This window comes from Uloborus diversus, chromosome 2, assembly GCF_026930045.1.
Source record: "Uloborus diversus isolate 005 chromosome 2, Udiv.v.3.1, whole genome shotgun sequence".
NCBI lineage: Eukaryota > Metazoa > Arthropoda > Arachnida > Araneae > Uloboridae > Uloborus > Uloborus diversus.
The window spans coordinates 155515204-155542801 of record NC_072732.1 but is presented as its reverse complement, the minus strand read 5'-3'; the positions used below and the strand labels follow the sequence as shown (position 1 = coordinate 155542801).

General features: G+C 30.9%; 1 protein-coding gene across 1 annotated transcript in view; it reads left to right on the top strand.

Annotated features, from left to right (window-relative positions):
• The first annotated feature begins 315 nt into the window (after positions 1–315).
• LOC129216608 (coiled-coil and C2 domain-containing protein 2A-like) overlaps positions 316–27598 on the top strand; it is an 88025-nt gene continuing 60742 nt past the window's right edge. The window contains 17 exon segments of the mRNA XM_054850825.1: positions 316–354; positions 445–513; positions 1430–1589; positions 1908–2051; positions 5633–5766; positions 5856–5978; positions 6893–7093; positions 8916–9034; positions 9277–9417; positions 10376–10532; positions 12123–12342; positions 13717–13783; positions 14129–14221; positions 19555–19639; positions 20247–20400; positions 22524–22656; positions 23695–23833. Of these exon segments, the coding sequence (XP_054706800.1) occupies positions 316–354; positions 445–513; positions 1430–1589; positions 1908–2051; positions 5633–5766; positions 5856–5978; positions 6893–7093; positions 8916–9034; positions 9277–9417; positions 10376–10532; positions 12123–12342; positions 13717–13783; positions 14129–14221; positions 19555–19639; positions 20247–20400; positions 22524–22656; positions 23695–23833 (2178 nt within the window).

Genomic DNA, 27598 nt, shown 5'->3' with positions numbered 1-27598 from the left:
TGATTGCAATCCTTAAGCAAGTTTTAATGCAAAAAAAAAAAAAAAAAAAAAAAACATATCTGTTCGTTGAAATTCAAGACAATTAAAGACTATGATATTATTTAAATCATTTTTATCTACTTTTTAAAGATATACAAGTATACAATAATACCTGCATAAATTTTTTATTTTTATTAATGCTTTTTTTATTTTGTTTTGCTCATAGCATTTTATATTATTTAAAAGCAAAAAAATTTCATCGTATGACTGATATTTTCCAGAAAATGGCTTTGAAAACATAAAACCAATCCCCTCCACCCAGAAAAAGTAAAACAAATGTACGATCTCAAAGACTTAACTTCTGGAGAACCCAAGGTAAAAATATATGATTTCACTTGTGTTTTGATATTTGAAAACATGAAATGCTTAACTTTTTTGAAAAACTTTCTCATTTTGTTTTTCCAGCTACAAATAAAAGAAGAATGTTTGAAGGAAAATCATCTAGAGAGTCTGTTAAACATTCTTGATAAAAAGGTAAAATCTTAAAATATACACATATATAATATGTTTCTGTATTATCGTATCAGCTAGATGTTTTTTATTTAAAAATTAATTTGATTACTTGATAATACAATTTATTTTATCTAGCAATCAATGATCGCTGCTTTTTGTTTTCAATTGCACCACAAGTAGCATTCTGTTACTTTTTTCAAAACCAGATGATTTTTGTAGAGCATATTTAATTTATGAGAATCAAATTTTTCAGGAAAAAATTATTTTTTTCTTGTCTGGTAATGAATATTATCTTCTGCATTTTTTTCAGATGAGAGTGCTCTATTTCTTTTTATTTTCTTTTGGCAGTTTCTTTCTGATTGGGCTTTTTTTTGTACCTGCTACTTTTTCTGTATTTTTTAAAAATATTATTTGACTTTAAAGACCTAGATGTAATAGCAAATGACCAGTTAATTTTTAAGCATATCTAACTTGAGAATTTCTTTATACCAATGATATTTAATGTATTTTCTTCTAGAATATGTTTCTTATTATTATATTAACAAAAATATGCTCTTTTCTTTATAGTGCTTCAGTTTTTTAATGCAATTTATGGCCTGTCCTTTTGGTCTAACATTAAAGATGAATAAAAAACCTAAAAAAATAATCTGAAATTTATGCAAAACCAACTTTTCTACTACATACAATGATACATATTCTAATTTACCAGTTATTCTTAAAATGTTTGAATCTACAATAAATATATTCACAATAATACTTTTATGAATATATTTATTGTAAATTCAAATACAATGCATATAAATACAATGTACATATTTTCAACAATGCTACAATAATACTCTTTCATCAAAGATGAAAAGTTTATGAAACCTATTGCATTTTAATGAACTGTATCAGTATTTTTTACAGCACTTATGTTTTTATTTTTTTTATTTAGTCTACACATGATAACAAAACAAAACCCACTAATGAAATCAGTGAAGCTGATGCTGTTGACTTTTTCATCAAAATTTGGGACGATGAACCAGATACAGAACCAAGTCTTGCTGCAGAGGGAGGGTTGGAAACAAGTGAAGAAACTTTGGCAGATGATGCTGGTATGTTTCATATCTACCAACTGATATGTCTTCCTTACATAAGGATTACACATTTAGAGGTTGTTTATTCATTTCTATACAGTCGTAAGTTGAAAATCTGTCTGACATTTTTTGCCTTTAATGTGCGCAAAGATTAACAAAGTGTGCCAGGGAATATGGATATCTGGATGGCATAGACTTTGAGTACTGCATTTGCCTTTTGATTTTGATTAACTATCAATTCATTATCATGTTTGCAAATTTCAAATTTTGTAAACCAAACATTTACAATTTTTATAAGTTTAATAGCTTATATGTTTTTTTTTTTTTTTTTGCTAGATTCTGTTGGCCTAATCAGAAGGGAACTACAGGAACGCTTTAGTGGTATGGAGATCACAAAGCAAGAAAGAGCATCTTATATGCCTTTTCATATTAAAGTAGAAAAAGAAAAAAATTCTTTCTTTCATCCCTCTTATAAACCTGGTAAGAAAATTCGTTTTTTTTTTTTAATTAACTGATATTTATTAGATTCAATAAGTGTTTTTGCCATTATTTTTAACTAAAAAGTCGCCGGCCATGGTATGACGAGTGAGAGTAAAAATTGTTTATACATTTTAATGAAGCAGTTGCCTGTTTGGGGATATTTTGATAGTTGAAATTGTAACCCTAACTCCAGTGGATGAACCGTAATCTCCAGCAGATAGCGTTCATAGTTGACTGCTTTTTTGTTTCTTCATTCCCCTGAAATGACAGTCTTACCAGTAAAACAGTTAAGTGACCGGATCCAGTTCAGCCTTGTCACAATAAAGCATTTCCCTGCATGTTAAACATTACCAAAACATACAGTCGAACCTCCATATATCGAAGTAGCAAATTGCCGGAAAAAAATTCGATATATAGAAATTTCGATATATAGAAACGATCTTATTTTATCATAAAAATCTCCTAAAACATTAAAATTAAAGTTAATTTTCATGCAAGAAACTCAATTTCTAATTTATACAAGCATTGGATTAAATGAAAGTTAATAATTGAAAAATTACTAGAAATTACATTTTTGCGTTTTCATACATCTTTATTCTACTGCAGTTCAACTTGATCCACAACATTAGAGGATTTTCGTTTTGACAATGTAATCATGAGAAAGGTAAAAAATCAATCTACTTAATTTGAATTATTTTCACTGAAGCTAAAAAGACTAATAATGATAATCGAGAGACAAAAAGGATAACTTGAAACTGTTTTTACTGTATTACTGGTTACAATTAAGATTTGAAATTAACTTGAGGGAATTTAAGAACTCCAGAACAGAACAACGACCTATCTACACACCCCTCAACCCCAGAGTTTCGTAGCAACCTTTAGTGAACAAAAAACTTTCCTCCCCTATCCTTAATTTTTCATGAGACAAACAGTTTAAAGTGGAAAAAAAATCTACGAATATCTCAAATATTTTTTCGATTTATCGAGATTTTTTTGATACATAGAAACAATTTTTCAATGTAATGAACATGGAAATTTGCTGGGATTTCGATATATAGAAAATTTTGATATGTGGAAGTTCGATATATGGAGGTTCGTCTGTATTATCAAATTATCGTGCCGTGGCGTGAGTTTCATTGTTGAAACACGTCGGTTACCTGATCATTGGCTATTATTTATATGAGGATTGTCAAATGTTTTCTTAAAAAACAAATGAAACTCCTAAGTGTTCTAATTTTATCCAACAGTAATGTTGCAGTATATTTGTAGTATTTTATCGATTTAGATTGTTGGGCTTACTTTTCACATCTTGAGTTTTTCACCCTCCTGGGGACAAGCCCCACTTAGGCTTGATCTATAGAGCTTAATATTCAGTGGATTAACTCACTTCTAAGAAGATTAACTCTTACAAAGTAAATCTTATACATGTTGGTATTACCAAAAGTCCAAAATCTATAATGTTTTGTAATTTTGTACATTGAAGTTTTATACATGAATGTATACATATACAGTCAGCACATATGCAAAATTGTAAGGGGGGGGGGGGGGCTCAGATATTTTCCCCATGATTTAGCAGGATATTTTTCCCATGGAAACTGATTTCAGTGTAGATTAAAGTTATTAAAATTTGACATTTTTAATAACTTATTCATTAACGGCTGAAGAAAAAATGTGTTTACATTTTTGCAAAGAAAAAGGTACTAAAAGCTAGGAAGTTCTAAATTCTAGGGGGGGGGTTGAGCCCCCATTTCCGCCCCCCATATGGGTGCCTTTGGCAGTTAATTTCAATGCAACTCTGCTCAATTTTGAATCTAACACACATCTGCAAAAGCTGGCATCCCTGAAACTAATAGCTGTGTCCATTTCCGTCTGTAAACCAGATGTTTTCCTTACCCTCTCATCGGTGGTCAGACTATGTTTGAATTTTGTGAAGTTAAAGTGACCAAGCAATTTTTTTTCTTTAATATCATAGGTAAATAAACATATTCTATTATGCAAAGTTTTCCAATTTTTTTTTCTGACTAATTTTATAAATAAAGGACCATGGGAGGACAAGGGGGATCAAGAAAATGTTCAAGGAGGGGGCGATTGTTTTTTACTCTTTACTCCATGGCGCTTCAATTTATAAAAATTTTCGAAGGAGTGCCCAGAACCCCATCGCTTACTCGTGTAATCAAAGGTGTCCTACAGTTGTGTTTCTTTTGAAAAATATCCAAAATTAGCCTATGAACCTATCTCTAAAATCATCTAAGATCGTATAAATTTGAGATTTTGTAACTTCAATTTCGAAAAAATCCTGTAGAAAGTTCTGATCTACAGAATAATAAGAGATGGGCTATGGTTGCGTTTTCAAGACTTCAATTCCGGAAGAATTCCAGGGAAGAGCTCCCTTTTTTCTAACACCATCCAAGACTACGTGAAGTTGCGTTTTTGGAGCTTTAATATCGAAAATATATGTGATGAAAGTTCCTGTATCTCAGCTCAAGGAGGGAGTGGCCCTCATCGACCCTGCCTTGTATCCTTCCTTGCAGGAGGAAAAAGACACAGTTCACTTTCTGTCACGCTTGGGATACTATAGGAACTAGTAGATTATTAGACAGTGTTTAACTGAAATATCATTCAGGCAAGAAAGTTCATCACCCAGTTATAACAGGGAAAATATGGGAATTAATGGGCTAGAATGATCCACTTTGAACCCCAAAAATATAATACTGAAAATTTTTTTGTATTGGACTTTGATCCTTCTTTCTTCCCCATGGCCCTACAGTTGTAAGTGGAACAATTATATGACAGTAATGTTGAAGAGTTTTTGTGTTTAAACTAAATTTGTGTACAGATGTGGAACACAGAAGTTATAAAATTAAAAAGAAAAAAAAATCAACATTACTAAGATTTTAGTAAACTTTATCTTACATAATATTAAAGTTTGTGTTTAAGAGCATTAAAAAACACAAATATTTAAAAACGTTTTTACAAAAAAAGAAAGATATTTCTTAATTGCGTAGGGTTCAAAGAAGGACGACTAGGCTAATAAGGGGGCCATATTTAGATTATGACACCAAACTTTAAAGACTTAATATGTATAGCCTAGAGCAAAGGAGAGTCAGAGGAGACATGATTCAGTTGTTTAAATTTATCATAATGAAAGTTATTAATGGGTTAAATTTTTTCACAGAGAGCAGAGCAAGGAGTCAGTTTTAAGCCATCAAATCTCAGGCTACCTTGAAATTAAGAAAAATTACTCCTATAGTAGGGTTGTGTGTGTGTGTGTATTTGGAATAGTTTACCTGAAGAGTCTGTAATGAACAAGGGGTAGATAGTTTTAAGAGTGCTATTGATCTTCATTAGGAACTAATTAATTGACTAGAATCAGCCTAGCTTAACCCAGAGCTTGTTGCTGGTCATCACACTTGTATTTGTATAAAATTTAGTACTGATGCTATTGTAGGTTTTAGCAACTTTGGCTAGTGATTAAAAAATAAAAATCTTCTATTATTATACATATTTCTATGTGTGCTTTTAATTTTTATTTTAGTAATTTAATGGTGTAAAAACTCTTTATTTTATTTGACTTATTGTAGTGCCTATTAAACAAAAAATACCAGATGGTAAAGAACCCAGAAACATTGCTGATGAAGGATTCTTTGTTGGGAAGAAACCATTTGTATCAAAAAGGAATATAAACAGACTAGAAAGCAGATTGGTTCAGCAAAAAGTACTTACTATTTTTTTTTCAAAGCATCCAAGCGTAGCATTTAAACATTATTGATTAGTTTTGAGTTTTGCTAATGATGATCTTTATAGGAACTTCATTGGTTTGGTGAGGATGGCAAAGTAAAAATGCTTTCAGATCCTGTGTGTAATGAACCATATAGGCAGATACTTGAAGATAATCCTGAAGAATTTCCTGCCCTTGAATATGTTAAAGTAATCCATTTATTTAGTATTTTTATTTAATCTATTTTATTTATTTAATTAAATATTTATTTTTATAATTTTATATGTTAGTATTTTTATTCTCTAGTTCAATTCTACCCATTTAATGCTGAAATATATTTTAATGTGTATGTTATAGAAATAATGTAGTTGAGAATGCAAAGGAACAAGTGAATATAGTGGTTGATAGATTTGTTCAAATAGTGTTACCTGTTAACCCGTGAGGTTGATTTCGTTATGTCTGGTTAGTGCAGTGAGTGTCCATAGAATCTTTTCATACACAATCAGCTTACGAATAACTCTATGTCCGCTGGTTAGTCACTAGTTGCTGTTTTGAACATGCCCAATATTTCTGACATTTATCTGAAATTGCTGTTATTCAACATTGGTTATAAGTTACTAATGTCCTAAAACAAGCACTAGTTCTTTATTGCTGGGATTGTAAAGAATGGAAAAATAATTTTCAAAATATCTTGAATATCCAAATCCTTTGTTACTTGAAGAGTTATGTATCTGTTTTTGCTACACAGAAAGTAAATCAAGTTTTCTCTGTTGGAAATTTTAATCCTCATTACATTGTAAAGGACTGTATCCAATTTTAGTTTTACTTATGTACTTTATTTAATAAATTTTATTAACTGCTTAAAACAGCACAAATATTCATACAATACATACGTTTTCCAAGATTGATAATAACTGACATCCATAAATAGATAATCATATTTTTAAAAATTTCTTTCAATAATAGTTGATTGCTAGAGTTTTAAGTTTAGTTCAAAATTTATTATTTTGGCTATTCGTAATATGTATACTTGTCTTTTATTTTCGTATACGAGTAAATTTCTTATGAAATATTTTCCCTTTTTTATTGTTAATTATGTGGCTTTTTTTTTTTTTTTTTACAGGCGTCTGTAAAATCGAACAAGTTGAGATTGAATGTTGATAAAGACAAACAGTACCAATTGGACTTAGATCTGTCATCCATTTCATTTGTCCATCATCCTCTATTTAGTGCTGAGCATGTGATTGAGTCTCGTTTACTGCAGATGTATGAAAAGTATTATTGTAATGAAAAGAAGGATCTGGTTAATAATTTGCAACAAAAGGTTTGTATTTTATACATTTTAAAGCATTAGCATATTGATGAGGAATGCACTGGTGCCAAGAACACACACTTTAAAGAGGCAGCATAATAATGGTGTGATCAGTCTTTCTGTGCCTTTCACAACAAGCACTTATACAGCTCTATATGGAAGAGGGGTAGGTCTAAGGGAGCCCTAATGGAAAGTCACAGTGGCCTGTGACTTCCCAAAATTTTCCTTGTTTGGAAAATTATTCTGACAATTCAACAAAAATATCATCATTTGGCAAAAGTTGGAGTTCTATTCAACAAAATTTGGAGTTCCATTTAACAAAATTATCATAATTCAGTTAAATTTGGAGTTACATTCGACAAAGTAGGAGTTTCTGTCCTCCCAAAAATTTAAATTCGAGGCCTAACTGGGCAGGCCCATCATTTGGGCAATTAGCGGACTGGTATATTGCCCCCATTCCTCTAAGGTTTTATAAGCAATGTAATTCTAAAATGAAAGCGGTATTAATCCAACTAAACACCAATAATTTTCCTATTTTGATGGGGTCCCAAAGATGTATGCACTTTCAAACTCTGTTAAATTTACATTCGAACTCATTGATAAATTTAGAAAGTGAAGCAACCATCAATTAAAATTTTTTTGGTTTTATTTTAACTATTTTTATTTTGGAAGGAGGACAGCTGCCCCCCCCCCCCCCCGATGTGCCCATGTTTCACGATGCTGCCTAGTTAGCTTTTCTCAACTATAGATTAGAAAGTTTTGGTATAGTAGTAATACAGATATAAATAATTTTTGCAATATAGTATGGCGGAAATGCAAACATTAACTATTATATGAGGTAGTGAGAAAGAAGCAAAGGGATGCAAGTGGCGAAATTAAAAATTTGTAGATAACCAGTACAAATGGTAGGTGAACCTCTCCTATGACTTGGGGCAAGAGATTGTACTAGTAGCCCTGGTAGATGCTGCTGTATAGCATGATTTAGAAAAAACATTCAATGAAAGCCTACCTAAGATCTGATCTTTAAATGCGATTTACTCAAAACTTAAAATAGTCCACTTGCATCCCTTTGCTTCTCACTGCCTTATATAATGTCTTTGAAATATATGCATAATGTCTTACAGATAAATTCTATACAATCATCCTTTGGGACCTCTGCAACAGAATCTATAGGGCCTTCCCTAGAGGCTAGCAGCAAGGGCGCCCAAAGGGGCAAGTGAGGGCTCAAGCCCCAAAGAAATTAGAATTTCCTTGCTTTTAGTACTTTTTTCTTTGCAAAAATGCAAAAACATTTCTTTTCCAGCCATTAATGAATAAGTTATTAAAAATGTCAAATTTTAATGTCACTAATCTGTACTGAAATCGGTTTCTATGGGGAAATATCCTGCTAAACTATGGGGAAAATATCTGAGCTTCCCCTTAAAATTTTGCATATGGGCGCCCATGGCCAGCATGTATTTGCAAGGTCAATAAGTCTTAGTGCTAAGTTTTTTTTTTCAATTTCTTGGACCTGTTGGACCGCTTTGTCTTCTGTTTCTGAGAGCAACATATAAGGCAGTAAGAACTGAAGGGATGTAAATGCCAAATTAAAAAATTTGGAGAACAACTAAGTCAAATAGTACGAGAACATTTCTTCTTTTTTGGGGCAAAAGATAGCACCAGTAGCCTCGGTAGATACTGCTTTTAATTAAGAAGTTTTATCTACGAAAGCCTACCTAGGGTCTAAACTTTAAACATATTTTACGCAGAACTTCAAAACAGCCATTTACATCTCTTTGCTTTTTGCCGCCTCTAATATCTCATACTCCATGCTGAAAAACCTATTTTTTTCTAGTTGAAGGCTTTAAGAGCTGCCGTTTCTAATATAAAGAAAAGCATGCGAGTTGGAATGCAAGAAACCTCTGTTAATAATGAGAGATTAACACGACTCAAACAGTATTCAAATGATATTAGGTATACGCCTTTCGCTTGATAAGTTATTTGTTCTTATGTTTGTTATGATTTAATTACAATTTTTAAATTTTATCTATCTATACTTAGTTTGGCAATGAATTCTGCTTTGAACATCTTGATTAAATAAATGAAGGATATTCAAATGTTTCAATAGGTTTTGAATTTTAACTCGGAGGATTTTTTTTCTAAACGTGGCTCATTTTGGACTTTTGTGGTGATCATTTTTTTCTGTGCATTTGCAGGCAAACTAAAAGAATGAGAGATTGGAAAGAATCTGAACAAAAAATATTGTGGAAGGACATTATTGATACATGGGAAGAACTAAAAAAGCGTCGTCAAACCCAAGGATTTACTTCTACTTCCTTCAATCTTAAAATACATAGGTATGAGAGTAAAAATATTTTTACTACTGTTGATACTTTTTACTAAGGCAAGAAATGTGTTAGTTCTTTTAGTTGGTACATAAATTCAAACGATTTGTGTTTTTTTTCTACATATGTAATTTTAAATGATTGAAATACGAAAAAAAAAAAAAAAGTGAGAAATATACCTTTCAAATTCTCTGAAATGATCCTAATAACATGAAGTCATCAATGACTATCTCAAAAGTTTTCCGTTTGAAGATATTTCTGAACAGTGGCAAAACATTTTATTAAAGTTTCTAAGCTGTTGTTTCAAGAACCTGATTACACACTAAGAGAAAATGGTAAATACATATTGAAAATTTTACTGAAAAAATAGCCATATTCATAAATAATGAATTCAAAATAATAGACATGGATTTTGCAAATATATTACATGTGTTTTTCTCAGGGTTACCAGGAATTCCTTTTTCAATGCAAAGTTTTGAACTTTTTTTTAATGCTAAGTAACGATTACCACTGAAGCACTTTAGTGATTGCTATTTAGCATTGTAAGCTCAAAGCTTTTTCTGCATTAAAAAAGTGGCTCCTTGAAACAAAAAGATTGTGCATGCAATTTTTTTTTGTAAATTTCAAATTTTAGCCTTTTTTAATGTAAAATTCATCATTTATTTTTTCTCCACTAAAATATCGCCTTTCTTTATTTTTCTAGACGTGTTTATTTTCTATTTTTATACATTTAAAAATAGATTTGAAAAATTTAATATTTATTTAATTGGGAGAAGTTAAGATATTTAAGATCATAATATTTGTTATTATACGACTAAGCAGAAAGAAGAATTCAGAGATATTATTGGCAATATTTTCATTTATTAATCAGGTGTGTATGTTGATGCCAAAAACAATTGTTTAAGTATCTCAAATTGAGACTTATGTAATTAGTTTATCTACTTATGTTTTTATGTACATAAAATACTAGAGAAAGAACAGATGAAGCCATTGAAAAAGAGGAGTGGGAAAGAGAGCTGCTTGATGAATTGGAGGAGGAAATGGAAGAATATGAATCATGTTCTGAAAAGCTTTTTCAAGAATATGAAACTGCTCTTAATAAATGGAAACAATGGAACAAGGCTCAAGTATGCCTAGTTTTACTTATAAAACTGATTATTATTCCACTGTAGAATACTAGCTTCAAATGGCCATTAATTTATTAACACAAATCAAATCTGTTTTACAACTTTAAAAGAAATCATGGATTTTGCTATTACTTTGGTTTGATTTTAACATTTTTTATAGTTTTGTGCCATTTAAATTTTTTACATAACTATAAAGTTTGATTAGTTGAATTCAAATGCTTTTTGTCATAAAGAAAGAAAATGAAAGGCAATGCTGTAGTGAGGGGGATTGATTGTTAGTCCCCCTCCCAGAGTCCTTTGTTTTAGTACACATTACTAATATGAGTACTATAGTTTATATGCATGTGAGGATGGTTTGACTGTACCACCTTTCCCAGCAGGTAAATTCTAGCCAAAGGCTAGAAGTGGGCAGAGGTGATGAAGAGCAGGTGAATTCTGGCTTCACCAGTGATGCTAGGTCGATGAAGCAAAAATAAATAACTATGTATGGTATAAAATTTTTGAAGCTGTGGTCATTATGGACTTTTTTATATTAGCCTGCTTATAAAGCCATGAAGAAGTGGCATCAAGTATCCTCGTAACAGTTGCTTAGCATGTTTTTTTGAAATATTTTTTGTTTGCAATTTGCTGATACTATATTATCTTCCTTTATGCTTAAGGGCTGTCAATAAATGTTGCCATACTTTTTTCTACAAATTTGACCCTCTCCCCCATGTTACACTTTACTTCATTCTCCTCCCACGGCCCTAGAGAGGCCATGCCAGCCTATTCAGAAACTGTAAGCCCAGCTCGGAATCAGAACAGTACAAATTTTAACTATTTCATGAGGGAGGGGGGTGATCAAACTGACAAGGGGCCCGCCTTCACTTTCGGCAGCCCTGCCCCCTCCCCTTCCCTTGTTTCATGTCACGTTTTTTTTAGGAGCATATTGTTATTAAAAAACATGTGATCTCAAACATCTTGTTACCCCTTCTCACAAACTGTCACAATTTCTTGAACCACTCTTTCCTTCAAAGCATGACATCATTTGTTGGCGGCCCCATAGCTCAAATAATTTTAACTGAATATAAAAAAAGAAGAAGCATTCAAAAATTGAAAAAAGCTTCATTTGCATCTGTTGGTCTCCACATTCTTCAAAAAAATGTTATAGCTTAAAAATTCAAGCTAATTCTTTTGGAGCTAGTAAGCATTTTAGAGGGTTAAATTTGATGCTAATGAGATGATGATAGTGTGTATGCAATGTAGATATAGTCATAAGAACATTTTAAGTCCCTCTATACTTTAACAATTGTTTGTTATTCTTGAAGAATTTTCTCGTTAAATTTTATATCTAATTGCTTTTTGTATACAACAAATAATCATATAAATGAGTACTAAACAACATTTTTTCTTACTTTTCCTTCACTATAAGTTCTGCATAGTTAAAAGACATGTAATTAAAACTATCATTGTTTTAGTTATGTTGATACATGTATTTTTCTTTGTGTATCTGAGATGAACTATTTATTACTTCTTCACAGAACCAAAATATTCATTTGAAATAGACTTGATGCACTTATTTTCCTCTGACTATTTCGTTTTCCATTCCAGAAACTTGCTAAAAAACGACAAAAAATACGGGAAAAGCTTTTAAAGAAAACTCAAGATGAAGAAAGTGATATTCCTGAAGATTTAAATGCTACAAAGCTAGAAGATGAAAAAATATTAGCAGAACCAGAACTTCCAAAACCAAAACCTGTTTCAAAGTTTAACTCAGCTGCCACATTAGAAAAACTGAGGAATAATGCTATTAAAATGAGAAGAAATCCTGGTATGTATTCTAAGTTTTATAATTATTTGCATTTTTTTATGATGGGAATTTCTTAAAGTAATAACTTATGATTAGTAGCTATGGACTTTTGTTAATACAACTACTTCGTACATATAGCATTTTCATTATTTTAAGGCTAGATTTTTGACCTGTACAGTAGTGTAACAAGGAGGATATGATTTAGTCTATGTTATTTAACGGATAATTCTTTAATACTCTAACATTAGGAAATTGTTTTTACAATGTGGCGTTAGATGTCTTGATTCTGATACTTTGATACTCATTATAGCGTTTAATATAAAGTGCCTAGTAAAATACATATTACATTAAATATGTATCTTCAAAGAAATCCAATATATTTAAACCAATGCTTTCTGACATTAACACTGATAGTTCAAGTTAAATTTGAAAAATAAAATAAAATTTTCTTACTAGAATAATACTGTTATTTAATAGTAATAATGACGGTGATAATGATAATAATAAAAACTATTGATGGAGTAAGTAACCTTAAAAGGTGTGTTAAAAACAGCAGTTAGAGATGACCTGATGAAAATGCATTGCTTTACTACTGCAGTCTGACCACAGATTATATGGAATTGACAAATGTCCAGTTATGACGAGTCTATCTGAATTAAGGGGATAAATAGTAATTTTAAAAGTATTTTTGATGTGCGTGTTCCGCTCATTTGAATGTGACTCTGCTTAATTTAGAGGCTAACATACATCTGCAAAAGCTGGCATCTCAGAAAACTAATGGATGTGTCCATTTCTTCCTGTAAACCGGAAGTTTGCCTTTCAATTTAATCAGTGGTCAGACTGTACTAGTAGCATATTCATTGCAGGTTTTTATCACGTGATTTTACAGTAGAATTAATCGTATTCGAGTAACATTAAGTTTGGGAAGTTCAAAAGTCCTATTTATTTTTTGAAGACTGTAAATAAATACCTCTCTGTCTTCCATGGAAAGTGTAAGAATTTGAATGAAATGTAATAATAATGATAGTAGTAATAATAAAATGTTGCATACTGTTGAACTTAGTTAGGGGAACTGCGTTTTGAAATACTATCAAGTAATGATATTTTTACACATGTTTTACCATTAAATTCAAGGAAATTAATCAAAGTTAATTTTACATTGGGGATGACAGTACAAAGTTAGTATTTTTATTCTATGAATTGATTTTAATATTTGTCTATATTAATTATAAAAATTTGTCAATATTAAATATATAAAATAGTGTAAGTGTAAAGGAATTGTAAAAGAATTTAATATTAAAGTAGTTCTGTATTATAGGCTTAATGCTCTTGTTTAAGTTTTGAGCAGAAATCTTACTAATTATAGTTTTCCCTTAATTTATTCCTGCATTATAGGTGATCCTAAACTTCATATTACTGTAGATCATGATATTCCAATAACACCATCAAGTCAGTGCCCAAGGTTGATATTATTTTCTATGTTTCATTGTATAACCTTTAAAAAGTTGTATTATATTTCTTCTTTAACATCAAAAATGTTTTGACGTTTAAGTTCATGTATTCTTTTTAAAAAATGCGTAGACTTTCTTAGAGTAGACTTGGAAAAAGAGTCAACTGTAAGTAAAACATAAAATATAGGAATAAATGGAAGAAATCCTTTAGTTTGCATGTACTTATCTTTGCTTTTTTAAAAATTATTATTACTGAATATTGTTTGCTTTATCTTTGTTTTATTTCATAAATTCTTAATACATAATGCTTCATAAATTTTTCTATCTTAAAAGTTACATCTATTGCTTTTATTTAGGGAGGAAGTTTATAGGCGAAATGCTGTTTCTAAGACTAAGCTATATTTTAAAATTATGTACAATAATAAGAAAGTGGCTGAGACATGTGAAAGGTAGGTACTGATACTTTTTACCCTCATTTTATTTCTTAAAGGCATAAACAAAAGTACTATTCTATGTATGATGAACCATACTGTGAAAATGTTAAAAATCTATTGCCAACAATAAGAAAATGTATCAAGCTCATCTTAATAAGTTAAGTTTTTAATAAAATCTTAAAATTTTGTATTGAAATCAATTTAGCTTGATTTTGTGAGAATTTTTTTTTCTTCTTCTTTTTTTAAAAATAGAACATTGAATTTCTGTTTTGTTTTCTCATCTTTTATCTTTTTTTTTTTTTTTGCTCTTACAGCACTCTAGAAGCATAAAATAGTGTTCACTCTAGAAATAAAAAGGGCAGGGTGCTGGCCTTTGAAAGGGGCAACTTTTTTAAAAAGGGCACTATTTCCCAGCGCGGTGTCCCCCCCCCCACCCAAGACCAATGATGCACCACTCAAAAAGTACTGAGTGCCCCCCCCCTACAAAAAAAATAAGAGAAATAACACTTAAAACACCTTGCAAAAATTCAAACAGTCTAGTCTGCACCATGACCCCCCCCCCTTGATTGCCGTCACCACTGACTTTATTATTAAATATGATTTCATCCAGAAAACGCACTTGTCTTCAAAATAGGGTTAGCTTCCCCCCCCCCCCCCACACAAATGCCAACTAAGCTAAGCACATTTTCCACACTCCATAGGAACATTTAGCTAATGCTGAAACTTGGCTTTGGGTGTTTTTCAACACTTTTCAGGCCATAATTTTAACTACCTATAAGAGTAAAAAAAAATTCTAGGCATTTCAAAAGCCTTTGAATTTCAATTTAAGAAAAACAGTATTTAATTACTGATCTCCCCTTCCTAACAAAGAAACTGCCTAGTAATGTGCATTGTGCCATTAAGTGTTTTAGTAGACATCAAAATTTTGATGAGTAAATTCTCTCCTTTTTTAAATACATTACACTTCAAATAGAATAATTAACTTAAAATACTGTGTGCCAGTGCTTCAAAAATGCAGTGATAGCAAGTTGCAAAACTAAAAAGACTTTATTTTAGCTTTATTTCCTAGTCTTGGAGTTCAAATTCATAACACAAATGTGTTGGCAGATGTATGCGCTCCTAAATGCAATGCATAAGCAGCTTGGGCCAAGCTAAGATTTTTTATCTCAGACAATTTTTGTGAAAATTTAATATTTCAGCATTTTAATTATCTGATTTTTTAAAAAATCAATTGTATAATATTTATAAAACAGGGTGGCGACAGATCAGGGAGAAGTCAGGGAACTTTATTAATCAGGCAGAAATCAGGGAAATATCAGGGAATTTCGAAAAAATAACAAAAAATCAGGGAAAATTGATTTTATGAAGAAAAAAAAAATTTTTTTTTCACTTTACAAAATTAAATACTCTAACTCCCTACGCATTTTCCACCAATTATCTGTTCAAAAAAAAAAAAAAAAGGTAAAATTAATGAGGTGTGTTTGTACACTACCGCATATTTGTGCATCTTTTTTCCTCAACATCAAAGTATTGAATCTTACTTATTAACCACAGGATGAATTTCCTAAGATTGCTTCTATGTCTGTTAGGTAGTTTATTTTACCTAGCTTGAAATTTCCTTTTACGCTTTCAATGCTACGTAAAATAAACAACCCTACTGGCAAAGAGGAAGCCTTCATTAATGCCTTAGCTCCTTTGCCTTTTTTCATTGTTTCGAAGTAATTAAGTACTGTAACGATTTCAAGAAGAAATCTTTGATTTTTGAATTAATACTATAAAAGCTTAAACTTCTTCGAATTTTTAATTTAATTGCTAAAATTAAACTTTCAATTTAAAAAAACTTTGTTTTTTGCTGTTATACTATTTGTTGTCACCACAGATCGTCAGGGTTTTCTTTTCTTCAGACTTAAGTAATTCTTTAATTTTATAACCAAGTTGTATTCTTCTTTTATATATTTTGAAATGAACTAATTGCTTTTTTTTCCTTGTATTTCAAAGTTGTTTGTTACAAAAGCAATCTAAGATTTTTTTCGTTACATACTTAAATCATTTGAAATAGAGTTAACTTGTGTACTTAAGTAAATATCTTTATTTTTTATTGTTAAAATGCTGTATTCATTCATTAAAACCTATGTTCTTGATTAGAGAAAAGCTCCCTATGAATGGATGTCAAATGGTTTCATCTGTTTTGCATAAATATGTGAATTAGTTATATAAGAATACTATTACTTGTTATTCTTGCAACAATTATTATACTGTTTAAAAACTTAGTTCAAAATAATTTCAATTACTTTTTAGTTCTGTCATAAGGACACATATGATTTTAAAAGTCATTTTAATAGCTTCTAAAAATTCTTATGCTAAGTGGTTTCTGGAAGTGAAGTATTTTTTTTAAAATTTTCTATAATCTTTCCATGTGTAAAAATTTAATATACTGTTTTGTAGGTCCCCCCACCCCAAAATGTCTTTTTTTTAAACCATTTTATTAAAAAAGTAGCATCTTTTTAAAATATATCTTTAGTTCAACAAGTTTACACAACTTAAAACGTTTAAAGTACTGCATTTTATACAAACATACAACGGACTTCAAGTAGAGCAAAGAAAGAAAACTATTATCATTGGTAACGTAAATCAGGGAAATTTGGTGAACTTAATCAGGGAAATCAGGGAAAAGTCAGGGAACTTTTTTTCACAGTTCCTGTCGCCACCCTGTAAAAGAAAAAGAAACAGTGCAAGATTATTTTTGTTAGAAAAAAGCACAAGTATGTCAAAAGTATGCTTTTTATTATGTCAATAAGTGTTTTAAATAATCTGTTATATGAATCACACACACACACACACACACACACACACAGATAATAAAAATACTTAGCAAAAAGGAAAGAATTGAATGAACGCCCTGTCAATGCGATGTTTCCATTTCAAACGGCTTTTTAGTTGGGCTGGGGATGGGGGTTAAAAATTCAAGATGTTTAAAAAATACCTTTGCATTTTAGCCCAGTAAGCTTTGTACTATGTTCTTCTTAGGAAACAATCAGAAAGTTAACTTTCCAGAAACAGATGTGAAAAGATTGCTACAGAATCACTAGCAATGCGCTAAAATTAGCTAAGCCTAATTTCCACGTGCAGACGAAGAACGGACACAAAGGGCTGAAATGTTAGGAAAATGTCCTATTCCCTCGCTCATTGTTGATTCTCAGAAGATCAAGGATGGGGAGGAATGAAACAAAGCTCTCTCCCTTCCCAGAAGACCCTACTCCTTCCCACAACCTTTCAAAACACCACCCTTAGTAGAAGGGAAGAACATGCCTTTGTTTAATATTGATAAGCCTGTTTGAATTCTGATAATCTCATCCCTTCTTTGCCTAGGTGTTTGCTTCCCCTTTTGTTTATGGGGCCGTTTTCAGGGTGAAATTCTGGGAACAAGGATAAGACATGGGCGTTTTTACAAATGATCGCTGGACAAATAAAATTGCCCCCTATATCACGGCAGGTCGAAACGATGGTTGAGGCATCTTTTTAAAAACACAAGGTGCAATTTCTTATTTTTGAGAAGGGCAGGGCGCATTTCGAGATCTAAAAGAAGGGCAGGGCGCATTCTGCTGATATGGAAAACGGCAGGGCGCTGCGCCCTTCAAAAACGGCCTAGCGGGAACACTACATAAAATTTGAAGTAGAATAAGAAAAAACAACGTTTCATTTCACAAAATTGCATATTACTGCATACACATAAGGGTGGGACGAAAATTGTTTCTTTTTTCTCTAATCAATTTCTAATAGCTCGGAAAACTTGTGCATTGGCATCCCAATAACAGGTAAAATAATTAAAAAAATTATTAAAAAAATTTGAAATCGCACTTGAGCCCTCAAGTTGAGAAAAAAATGGCAATTTTCTGAGAAGTTTTTTTTTTCAAAAAATAATTTACTTTATGTCTTTGTGGCAATGGAAATGTATAAAAAAAAACTTGGGAGCACATTGTCGGTCATTTGAATTTGCGCAGAAAGTCTTAAAATACCATTTTTAAAGTAAAAGTCATATTATTTCAAAAATTCTTAAGTTGATATAAAGCTATAAACATACATTATTAAACATCTGTTTTAATGTTTTAAATACATTTCTCTTCTGATGAAATGACTCAGCACTCACCACATGCAGCTCCGCCATTTTAAATTTTTCCAGGGGGAAGGGGTTGGGCAAATCCAATGGAAGTTACAACGGAAAAGAGCAAAAATCACACCCACCCAAAGTTCATACATTAATTTCTCAAAGCCAAGGTGGGAAGGGGAGGAATGACCCCCTCCCCTGACTCCTTAAATAATGGGCGCAATCCTGTGGCGGTGGCAGCAAGTTGAGTCCCACTCACCACCCTAACCAATCAACCAACCAATTTGAATGTCATTCATTACGCTGAAGTTCTTTAAATTCTGAATTCGTATCAAATGTTCTTGATTTGATTGTTATTTACTATGAAAACCTTCTTGGTTTTCACCCTTGCGACAATTTCCTTCATTCTCTGTCACTAGTTTTGCTCACCTCTCTACCGATTGAGTGTATATCAAATACACAATAGTGAGTATCAAATATTCAAGATATGGAAATGCATGTAAAGCATTAAAACAGATGTTTAATAGTATATTTTTATAGCTTTATATCAGCTTAAATTTTTGAAATAATATGACTCTTACTTTAAAAATAGCATTTTAAGGCTTTCTGTGGGAATTCAAATGATCTACAATGTGCTCTCAAGATTTTTATGTACATTTCGGTAATTACAAAGTGTATTTTTTACACAATCAGAAATGAAGTAAATTTTGTTTTTTGAAAAAAATATATGTCTTTAAAAATTGCCGATTTTTCTATTTCTTTCTCAACTTGAGGACTGTTGCGCATATTCAAAAATTGTTTATAAATTTTTTTATTATTTTCCTCGTTATTAGGATGCCAATGTGCAAATTTTTTGCGCTATTAGAAATTGATTAGAAAAAAAAAGTTTTTCGACTCAACCTAATACACATGCTTCGGCGTTGTACGAGACATCGTTTGCAATGCAGAAAAGTGAGCTCTTTCATTCATAAGCTCACTTCTTTTGCACTGAAAAAGGCATTCCTTGTAACACCGAAATTGATCTGCAACTTTGTGAGATAAAACGTTGATAAATCTTATTTTACTTTTCAAGCACAAAGGTATTTATTCAGTTCTCATAAAATTTTAGGTTTATAATCACTTACTTATAGTTATCTCTCCAGAATTTTTTTTTCCGAATGATTTGTCCTGGTTGTAATGTTGGTTTTGTTTATTTTATATCAATCTCTACTGTGTTTGAATAATACTCAGTTTCTTTTTGTAGAAGTCTAAGTCAAGATTTCAAGGCAGTATGGGGACAGATTTTTAAAATTCAAATTGTTCAGTATCCTCAGAGTTTGCAGATTGAGGTAATATTTTTTAAAAATATAGTTGTATTTTTTCATTCCCCCCAAACATAAAATATCATTATTATATTTATTTTTCCCCCTTCAAAATGTTTCTGCTATTGTTGTACTTTGAACACACTAATTATAATTAAAGTGCTCATACAAAACAGTACCCTCAAGTTTTTGAAACTGGATTCATTTGTTTCCTGACTCGAACTTAGTTTGAAATCATTCTGTAAAAGTACAGAAATATTCATTTTTTATATTTTTTCCAATTCTCTGTATTGTTCCAGAATTGCAATAAATTTTTAAATTGTGGTTGAGAACGTAGATATTGTATCATTTTTAAAATAAAAAATAAATAAAATAACAATTTGGAAAATTAAGCAACTGAATCTATTGCAACTCTATTTCCACTTGTGCTTAATGAACAAAGAAGTTATAGGTACATAATTCTCAGCAGCCAATTATATAATTACTTTATTTTAAAACTAAATTAAAGTTGTTTTCTTTGAAATTTAATGTATTTAAAGGAATCATACTCACTAAAAAGAATTCCTTTTAAAAGATAAGTTTTAGCAATTGCATAATATCTACATTTTCTATAATTTTTTGTCCCATTATATAGATTTTAGAAAGTGGATTCTTTAGTGGATATCATTTTGCGGAGTTATTTATTCCTGTTCCCAATGTTTCTCAAACTGCATTGAACAGCAAACTTATTGACCACCAGTTTAGCTCTGATAAATACGTGTCACCTAAATATGCTTCTGTTGGAAGTGGTAAGAATATTTTTCTCAAAATGCTGTTTCTATTTCTTTTATGTATTTCATGTATGTGAAAAAATGTGCATTTTATGCATATTTTAAATATTTGTGGTTTTACAATGAGATTTTTTCTCACCATGTTTCTGTTTTTTTCCTTTTCTTCTTTTCCGTCATATGTATAAATGAAATGCCGACAAAACTGGGGAGACACAAAAATTACACAATATAAATCAGGAAGACATATAGGAGTAGTAAAAAAGTTAGTACCGGTAATTCTTAAAAATTCCAATTTGACTGAAGTTAACAATTCTTAAATAAAGTCAAACATTTCCCTTACAATCCTGATCCTCATCAAATGGTGTCCAGGTGACGGATTGTCCCTCCTGAATAAATAAGGAGAAATCCACCTAAAATTGTAATGGGAAGAGTCCCAAAATAGGGTTAACAGTCACAAAAAATCCAGATTCTAACAATGTCTATTTAGAGTGAGAGCATCAAACCTTTAAAATCCCCATCAGAAGGAAATCAACTGTTTCTAAATAGCATGTTTAAAACACCAAAAGTTCAGAGTAAAAATACCATTAAAATCAGAGTAAGCACAACAATTTTTTTTAATTTAATTTTTAAGTTCAGATTTAAATGAGGACAATAGTGCAAAAAACTTCACATTTGGAAACACAGAAAGAAAAACATTTCCAAAAGTCTCTATTAGAATTGTGATATCAGCATTTTCAAATAACATTGACCTCCCTCTGAAAATCTACGTCATGATTAATTCCAAAAATCTTCATCAGTAAAAGCTCCGATAGCATAAAGAACAAAGAAGCAAAAAAAAAAATGTTCTCCATTGTCGCCATTAAAATAAGAAGATTAATTCTACAAAATCCTAATTAGCATCATTAATCCTTAAAAACACATACACAAAACAGAAAAAGAAAATTAAACGTTTTATAAAAATTTAAAATAATTTTGCCAATGCTCTAACATAGTTGCCTGGCGAGACAGGAGACAAAAAAGGGATTTGGCAAATTAATTTTCATTTTAATAGTAGTTTTAATGTTACTTGAGCGTGTTGTTTTTCTAATTTGGCGGAATAATTTTTACTTTAATACCTTATAATATTTAATGATCTTTTTATCAAATTAAATTGGCGGAATTTTTTCATTTTAATCCAACTTTTGTAATGTCTGTAGCACAAATATTTTTTAACATTTGTCACGACGACATTGTCGTAATTCTGCCCATGAAATAAGTTTTGAAAATGTCGTTTTATTTCATTTTATTTTTTATATTTGTAATTGAAAGCCGAGTTAAAATTAATGCGTACGTCTAAAAGAGGAACTTATTTTATGATTTTCTTATCCAACTTTAGGAATATATCGTAAATCATAGCTTCTTCAACTCAAAAACTTTAAGAACTCAAAATAAACAGAAATAATATTTTCTTATGTTCTCAAATATGAAAATTTTTAAAACTGAACTTATTTAAAAGAGGTAAAATTAAACTGGAGTTCCAACAATAAGTCTAAGAATCAAGGTAAGCCTTGTTTTTAAAAATACTTTTTTTCTGGATAAAAGGTACCCTATGTTCTTTTCTGCACCCCTGACTATGTCTATAAATAGTTTTATGATGATCGATTGAGTAGTTAAGGCGTGAAAGAACTACAATCAAACAAACAAAAAAATACATGAAATACACAGCCAGCTCTATTTACTAAACTCTAATTTGCTGAATAAGCAAACAAATGTTTGAGGTGTTATGAAACATCATGCGGTTTTACGTAAACAAAGTCACTTTCCCATTTATAATATTAGTAAGGAAGACAACATTTACATGTTCACTCTACAACATATAATTCCAGACTGAAAGCTAACAGTGCACACCGGCACCATCCAGTGTCCTCTATAAACTTGCATCCATTTCCAACATATGTTCTGTTTATTACCTTATGTATTATTTATCATACATATTTTCTTTATACATTTTGCTTTGAAATTAATTTTAATGTCAGTGCTTTAACTTTTGACATGCACCTTACACAGTTTTTTTTTTTTTTTTTTTTTGCACATTCTGAAAGCAAAATATGTATAGCTAATTTAGATGATAAAGATATCAAATCTTACTTAATTATTTAAAGGTGTATCATTCAAGTTTCACAATGGCACAGAGACTTTCTTACTAAGTAGTGGTGTTTTGAAATGCAGTCTAGTTTGGGGTGTGTCTGATGATGGAGCTGTTCTTGTCCCACCATTCCTTGAAAGTCCTTTGAAGTGAGTTTATGAAGTATCGGTAAATAATCACGAATTTAATGGTTTTCTTTAGTTGTTATATCATAAAACTGTCCTTTTATGTTCATACAAAGCTTTTATGATAAATGCTTTGAATTTGAAAACTTGATGTTATATGTAGCAATAGCTTATTGATTTTAGTAATAATGCAAGAAAAAAAAAAGTGCAGTTGAAATGTTTTGGGATATTTTTTGGAGTAGATCTTTATGACTATGTTGTGGAGTATAAAAGTTTTTACCTCATTTACACAAACATATAAGCAAAGCCAGGTGTGCCCAACAGGCTTGCGATGGTTGAGTCATGTCACAGACTGCTTTATTGAAAATTTTAGGGGAATTGTTTTACAGATGTTTTCTCTTTTTTAGGGGGCTCTCATTTTGAGGTTTGGGGGATTGGGAGAAACGTGAGAAAACTGCATCAATTGTTGTTTCATTACATATGGTTTTTTACATTCTGAACTGTCACTTCCCCTACACATTTTCACTTACACTCTTGTCCTTTTTGCACCTGACTTAGGAATAGTCACAGTAAAATTTTATGTTTTAATGAAGAAAATAGAGTATAAACAACGAGAACAATAAACAATACTCAAAGTGCATTGGTTATTTGCATACGTTTCAATGGATGCTCTGTTGATATCCAACAGTTTACTCAGTACTCAGTAATCACCATGGTGCCTGAACGCAGTATGCGCAACCATTGACAACGAGAAAGAAAGAAAGAGAGAAGAGTGCTTGTGCAACTTTTGTCGCACCAAGAGGTTGAGGACCAGAATTTCAATGCCCTCGCATAAGAAGTTTCACTTAAAAAAAAAGGATAAAAAATGCTTTGCTCTATAATATGAGTAAAAAATGCTCAGGAAAGAACAAAAGGCTGTTTATTTCATTTTACTCAGGTCTGATGTATTTACTTCATGATAATGCCTTGTAGAAATTGGCGATACTATTCTTTGAAATTAAAAAAAAATCACCGAGGAATCACAACTTAATAATAAAAATGATAATAAATTTACTCTTTCAGGGATGCAAGAGTTGGACCTTCATTGTCTTATTTAACTTCTGGTAGATTTTTCAGCATTGCTAAATTGCTCAGGTGGATAAAGAACTCTAACTTGGATCCTCACAATCCAGAAAATTTTGAATTGTTCCAGATTTTTCAAGTAATTTTTAATTTACTACTAATAATAAAAAAAGTCAAAAATGATTATTTACATTCTTTTTAATCTTCATATAAACTTCTATAACATTGTAAAATTGTAAATGCTTTCTGATTGTGATATTAATTATGTATGTGGCTTTTTGAATTTATAAATTATGAATTATTTCAAATTTCTTATACTTAGTTATTGTGTATAGTTTGTCAACCTGTTAAAAGCAATGAGTTCAAAATCAATGACTGAATAGTAAAAGTAAAAACACTTTAGTTTAAAAAATGTACGAAAATTTAATTTTTGATTCATAACTTTAGACTTATTAAGTTGGAAAAATTTACAATTGATATAATGTAGAACTTTCTAGCCAAAATACCTTTTTACCTTTCTCAGAGTGCTAGGATAGGGTTTTTTGTTTCTACAAATGAAATAGAATGGATTCGCACTTGGTCATGACTGATGATTTTCTAGATTATGTAATATAAGGAATACTGTTAATTTATCACACAGATTAATTAAGTAAGTTGTATATATTTAAATAACTAGGGGGCTCTGTCCCCTGTTTGCTAACGCTCACCCACTCCCGAAGATTGCTTTGCAATCTTGTTTGACTCGCAAACATTTTAATCGTCAATTAAAAAGAAACAGATTGAAAACGCATTATGAGCTCCCTTTGGAACAAAAAGCACCCCTTCCCTGTATTTCAAAATAACTTGCGCCAACTTGCAGAGCCGTAAGGGCTAAGGGGCTTCTGAGCATTTAAAAGTTTAATAGTTTAAAAAGTTGCTTTCATATTCATGGTCTCTAGTGATATATTTTGCTTTTTAACTCGAGGTTTGAATTGATTTGAGTCTAAAATTTTCCGTTAAAATTGAAACTGCTAAAGTTTGTGAATAAGAAAGAAGAAACATGCAAATTGAAAAGATGTAACTATGGCAATGCCAAATAAAACATCAATAATTTTAATGGTGATGAATTATTCCAACTTTATTTTTAACGGCTTGTAACTTTTTTCCTTTGGAGATAGAAACTTAGTTTTTCTACCATAGGTCGAGTTAGATCTGGAGTAAAAAAAGCCTTTCTTTTCAGTGGTGTCAAAAAGAAAACTGTGGGACAATTCCTTCGATTTTTACTGATACGTTTAATAAAGAAAGTAGTGCCTAAATTTTAGCTAAGCCTAAAAAAGTTCGAGCAAAAATTGCAAATAACTCCCCCGTATTTTAGTTAGAGCATTGAAACAAATTGCGCAGAACACGGAAAATTCTGCCTTTTCCAACGATATATAATATTAATGTGTGCAAGTAATTTTTCACCCCATTAATTGGCAATAATAGATAATTTACGCGAAATTTGAGCTTAAAAAGTTAATTACAAAAAACTGATTCAAATTAAAAAAAAAACCCAGGTGCACACCCCCAAGGCTCGAAGTAATTTTGTACAAAATTTCAAGGCTGTAGGTGCTATGGAGTCTCCTGGTTGCAAGTCCGCCACAGATTTCATTCCAGAATTTTTTTGAAACCATACTTTTATCTTTTTACTAATAATAAAGCTCTAAGTCTCTCTGTCTGGATGTCTGTAGGATGTCTGGATATCTGTGACACGCATAGCGCCTAGTCCGTTCAGCCGATTTTCATGAAATTTAACACAAAGTTAGTTTGTAGCATGGGGGTGTGCACCTCGAAGCGATTTTTCGAAAATTTGATTTTGTTCTTCTTTTATTTCAATTTTAAGAACATTTTCCGGAGCAAAATTGTCATAAAATGGGCGAGTAAATTACGAAATTATCTTGACGTGGAATGGGAGAGCGAATGAACATAGCCAATTGGCAAGAAATTCGTCATCCATTATTTGTAAATATACAGGTGATCCGAATGACCTTTTAATTTTCAACTGCGGGCAAAGTCATGCTGGTACCACTAGTTTACTATAAAGAGATAAATTAAGAACAGAACAACAACAAAGTAACTTGTACACATAGTACCACAGAAATCTTCTGACCACTATATAGTTGCCGGCTTCATTAAAGAAACAGATGAAAGACATTAAAGCACATGGAATGATGAACGTAAAACAAGGCTTAAATAAACATAAGACAAGAAAGAATTAAACAATACTTAATACATATTCATACAAAAAGAAATCATAATTAGGATCCTTTAATGAAGCTATGGTTTTATGACCAATTTGCACCTGTACACTTATCATAAAGATTATACCTTTAGGGTATTTTTCAGTCTTAAGTTATATGAATTAGTATTCTTAAATTTTTGCATTTAGATGAAGGAGAGGTGTTTTTCCTGAAAAATTTTTGTTTTACCCCCCCCCCTTCATTTTCAATATAAAATCTGCTTGAGTTAATTCTTGGGGTGGGGTGGGAACATGAATAAAGCAAGCAGCAGAAATATTGAAAACAATGAGCTAGACATGTTCTTGTTATTTTGGTACTCTGAAAAATCAAAGGAACATCAATAATGGTCAAGTGAAAGCAATAAACATTAGTGATTGCTCCAGAAAAAAATGCTTTCTTTGTTTTCAAGTTAAGCTATTAATAAAATTTTGACAGACACTTATTTGTAATGTCCACTTTTTGAGTAAATTTTTTTGGTATACTAAAAGCAGGTTGTGTGTCAAAAAGTCGAAGAGGACAAATAAAAATTTTGTTTTAACCATAATTTCATTATAAAATGTTAAATGATACAGAATAAAAGGTGAAGGGGAATGAAAGCTATGTAAGTATCTCAAAAATGCAAGGTAATCAGAAATCACGTCGCTCGGATTACTAGAAATGGATTTTCTAGAAAATTCTTAGCGTTTACAATTTTATATTTATTCAGATGACATAAGAATGTGCATCTGTTTCTTCCTTGTAAACAAAAAAAAAAAGAAATAGTTTTGTTGCTCAACTTTAAACAAATTTCTATTGAATTACACTTATACAAATGGCTTGCTCTTGAAGTCTGTATATGTATGGGTGTTAACTTGTAGGCAACCAAAAAATGCATTTTTGACTGTCTTCAAATTTATTTGTCAAGATTTTTTGTGATGTCTGTATCTATGTGCATACTTGTGCAATGTGCATGCAGTAAAAAGCAAAAAAACGTTCAGGCATAAAAAGTCAAAATTTCACATGTTCAACTTGTACGGCATCTAGTTGAGTACCTCCCGTTTTGATTATAATGGAATGTTCCAAAATGGATGTTTACAAGTTCTTTGTGGCCAACCAATGTTAGATTCAGTTTCTTTTTCATATCAAGTAATCATCTCCAAAACATATCTTAATCAATCTGTAGTAATCAATGAATGTTTCGCGCCACTTGAAGAGTGTTATTGTCATCAACCTCAAAACTTTTTTGTTATTTTACTGTGTGTAGTTTAGAGAATTTTACAATTGTGAAAAATTTTGATTTCCAAATTTTTATTCAAATCGATTTTTTAGCTAAGAAAATTAAACATCAAAATATAAATAAAGCACCTTGAATCAAACAGCCCCAGTTTTTCAGGACTCTACTATATTATGTTATGGCCACAAATTCCTCATACATGACTTTGCTATAAATGAGTATGACTGTATTTTTATCAGTATTATTTAATGGAGTAATAAAAATGTATTTACCTAAATTATTTTAATAGAAGCTTATTCTGTTATAGTTCAACAAGGATTTTGACTCTAACTAATGTCTTTCAAATGTGATTTATTAGAAAAACATCATCTGTAATTTATTATCCTATGTGCATGTTTTTCCAGTTTTATGATTGACTGACCTTTTTTTTTTT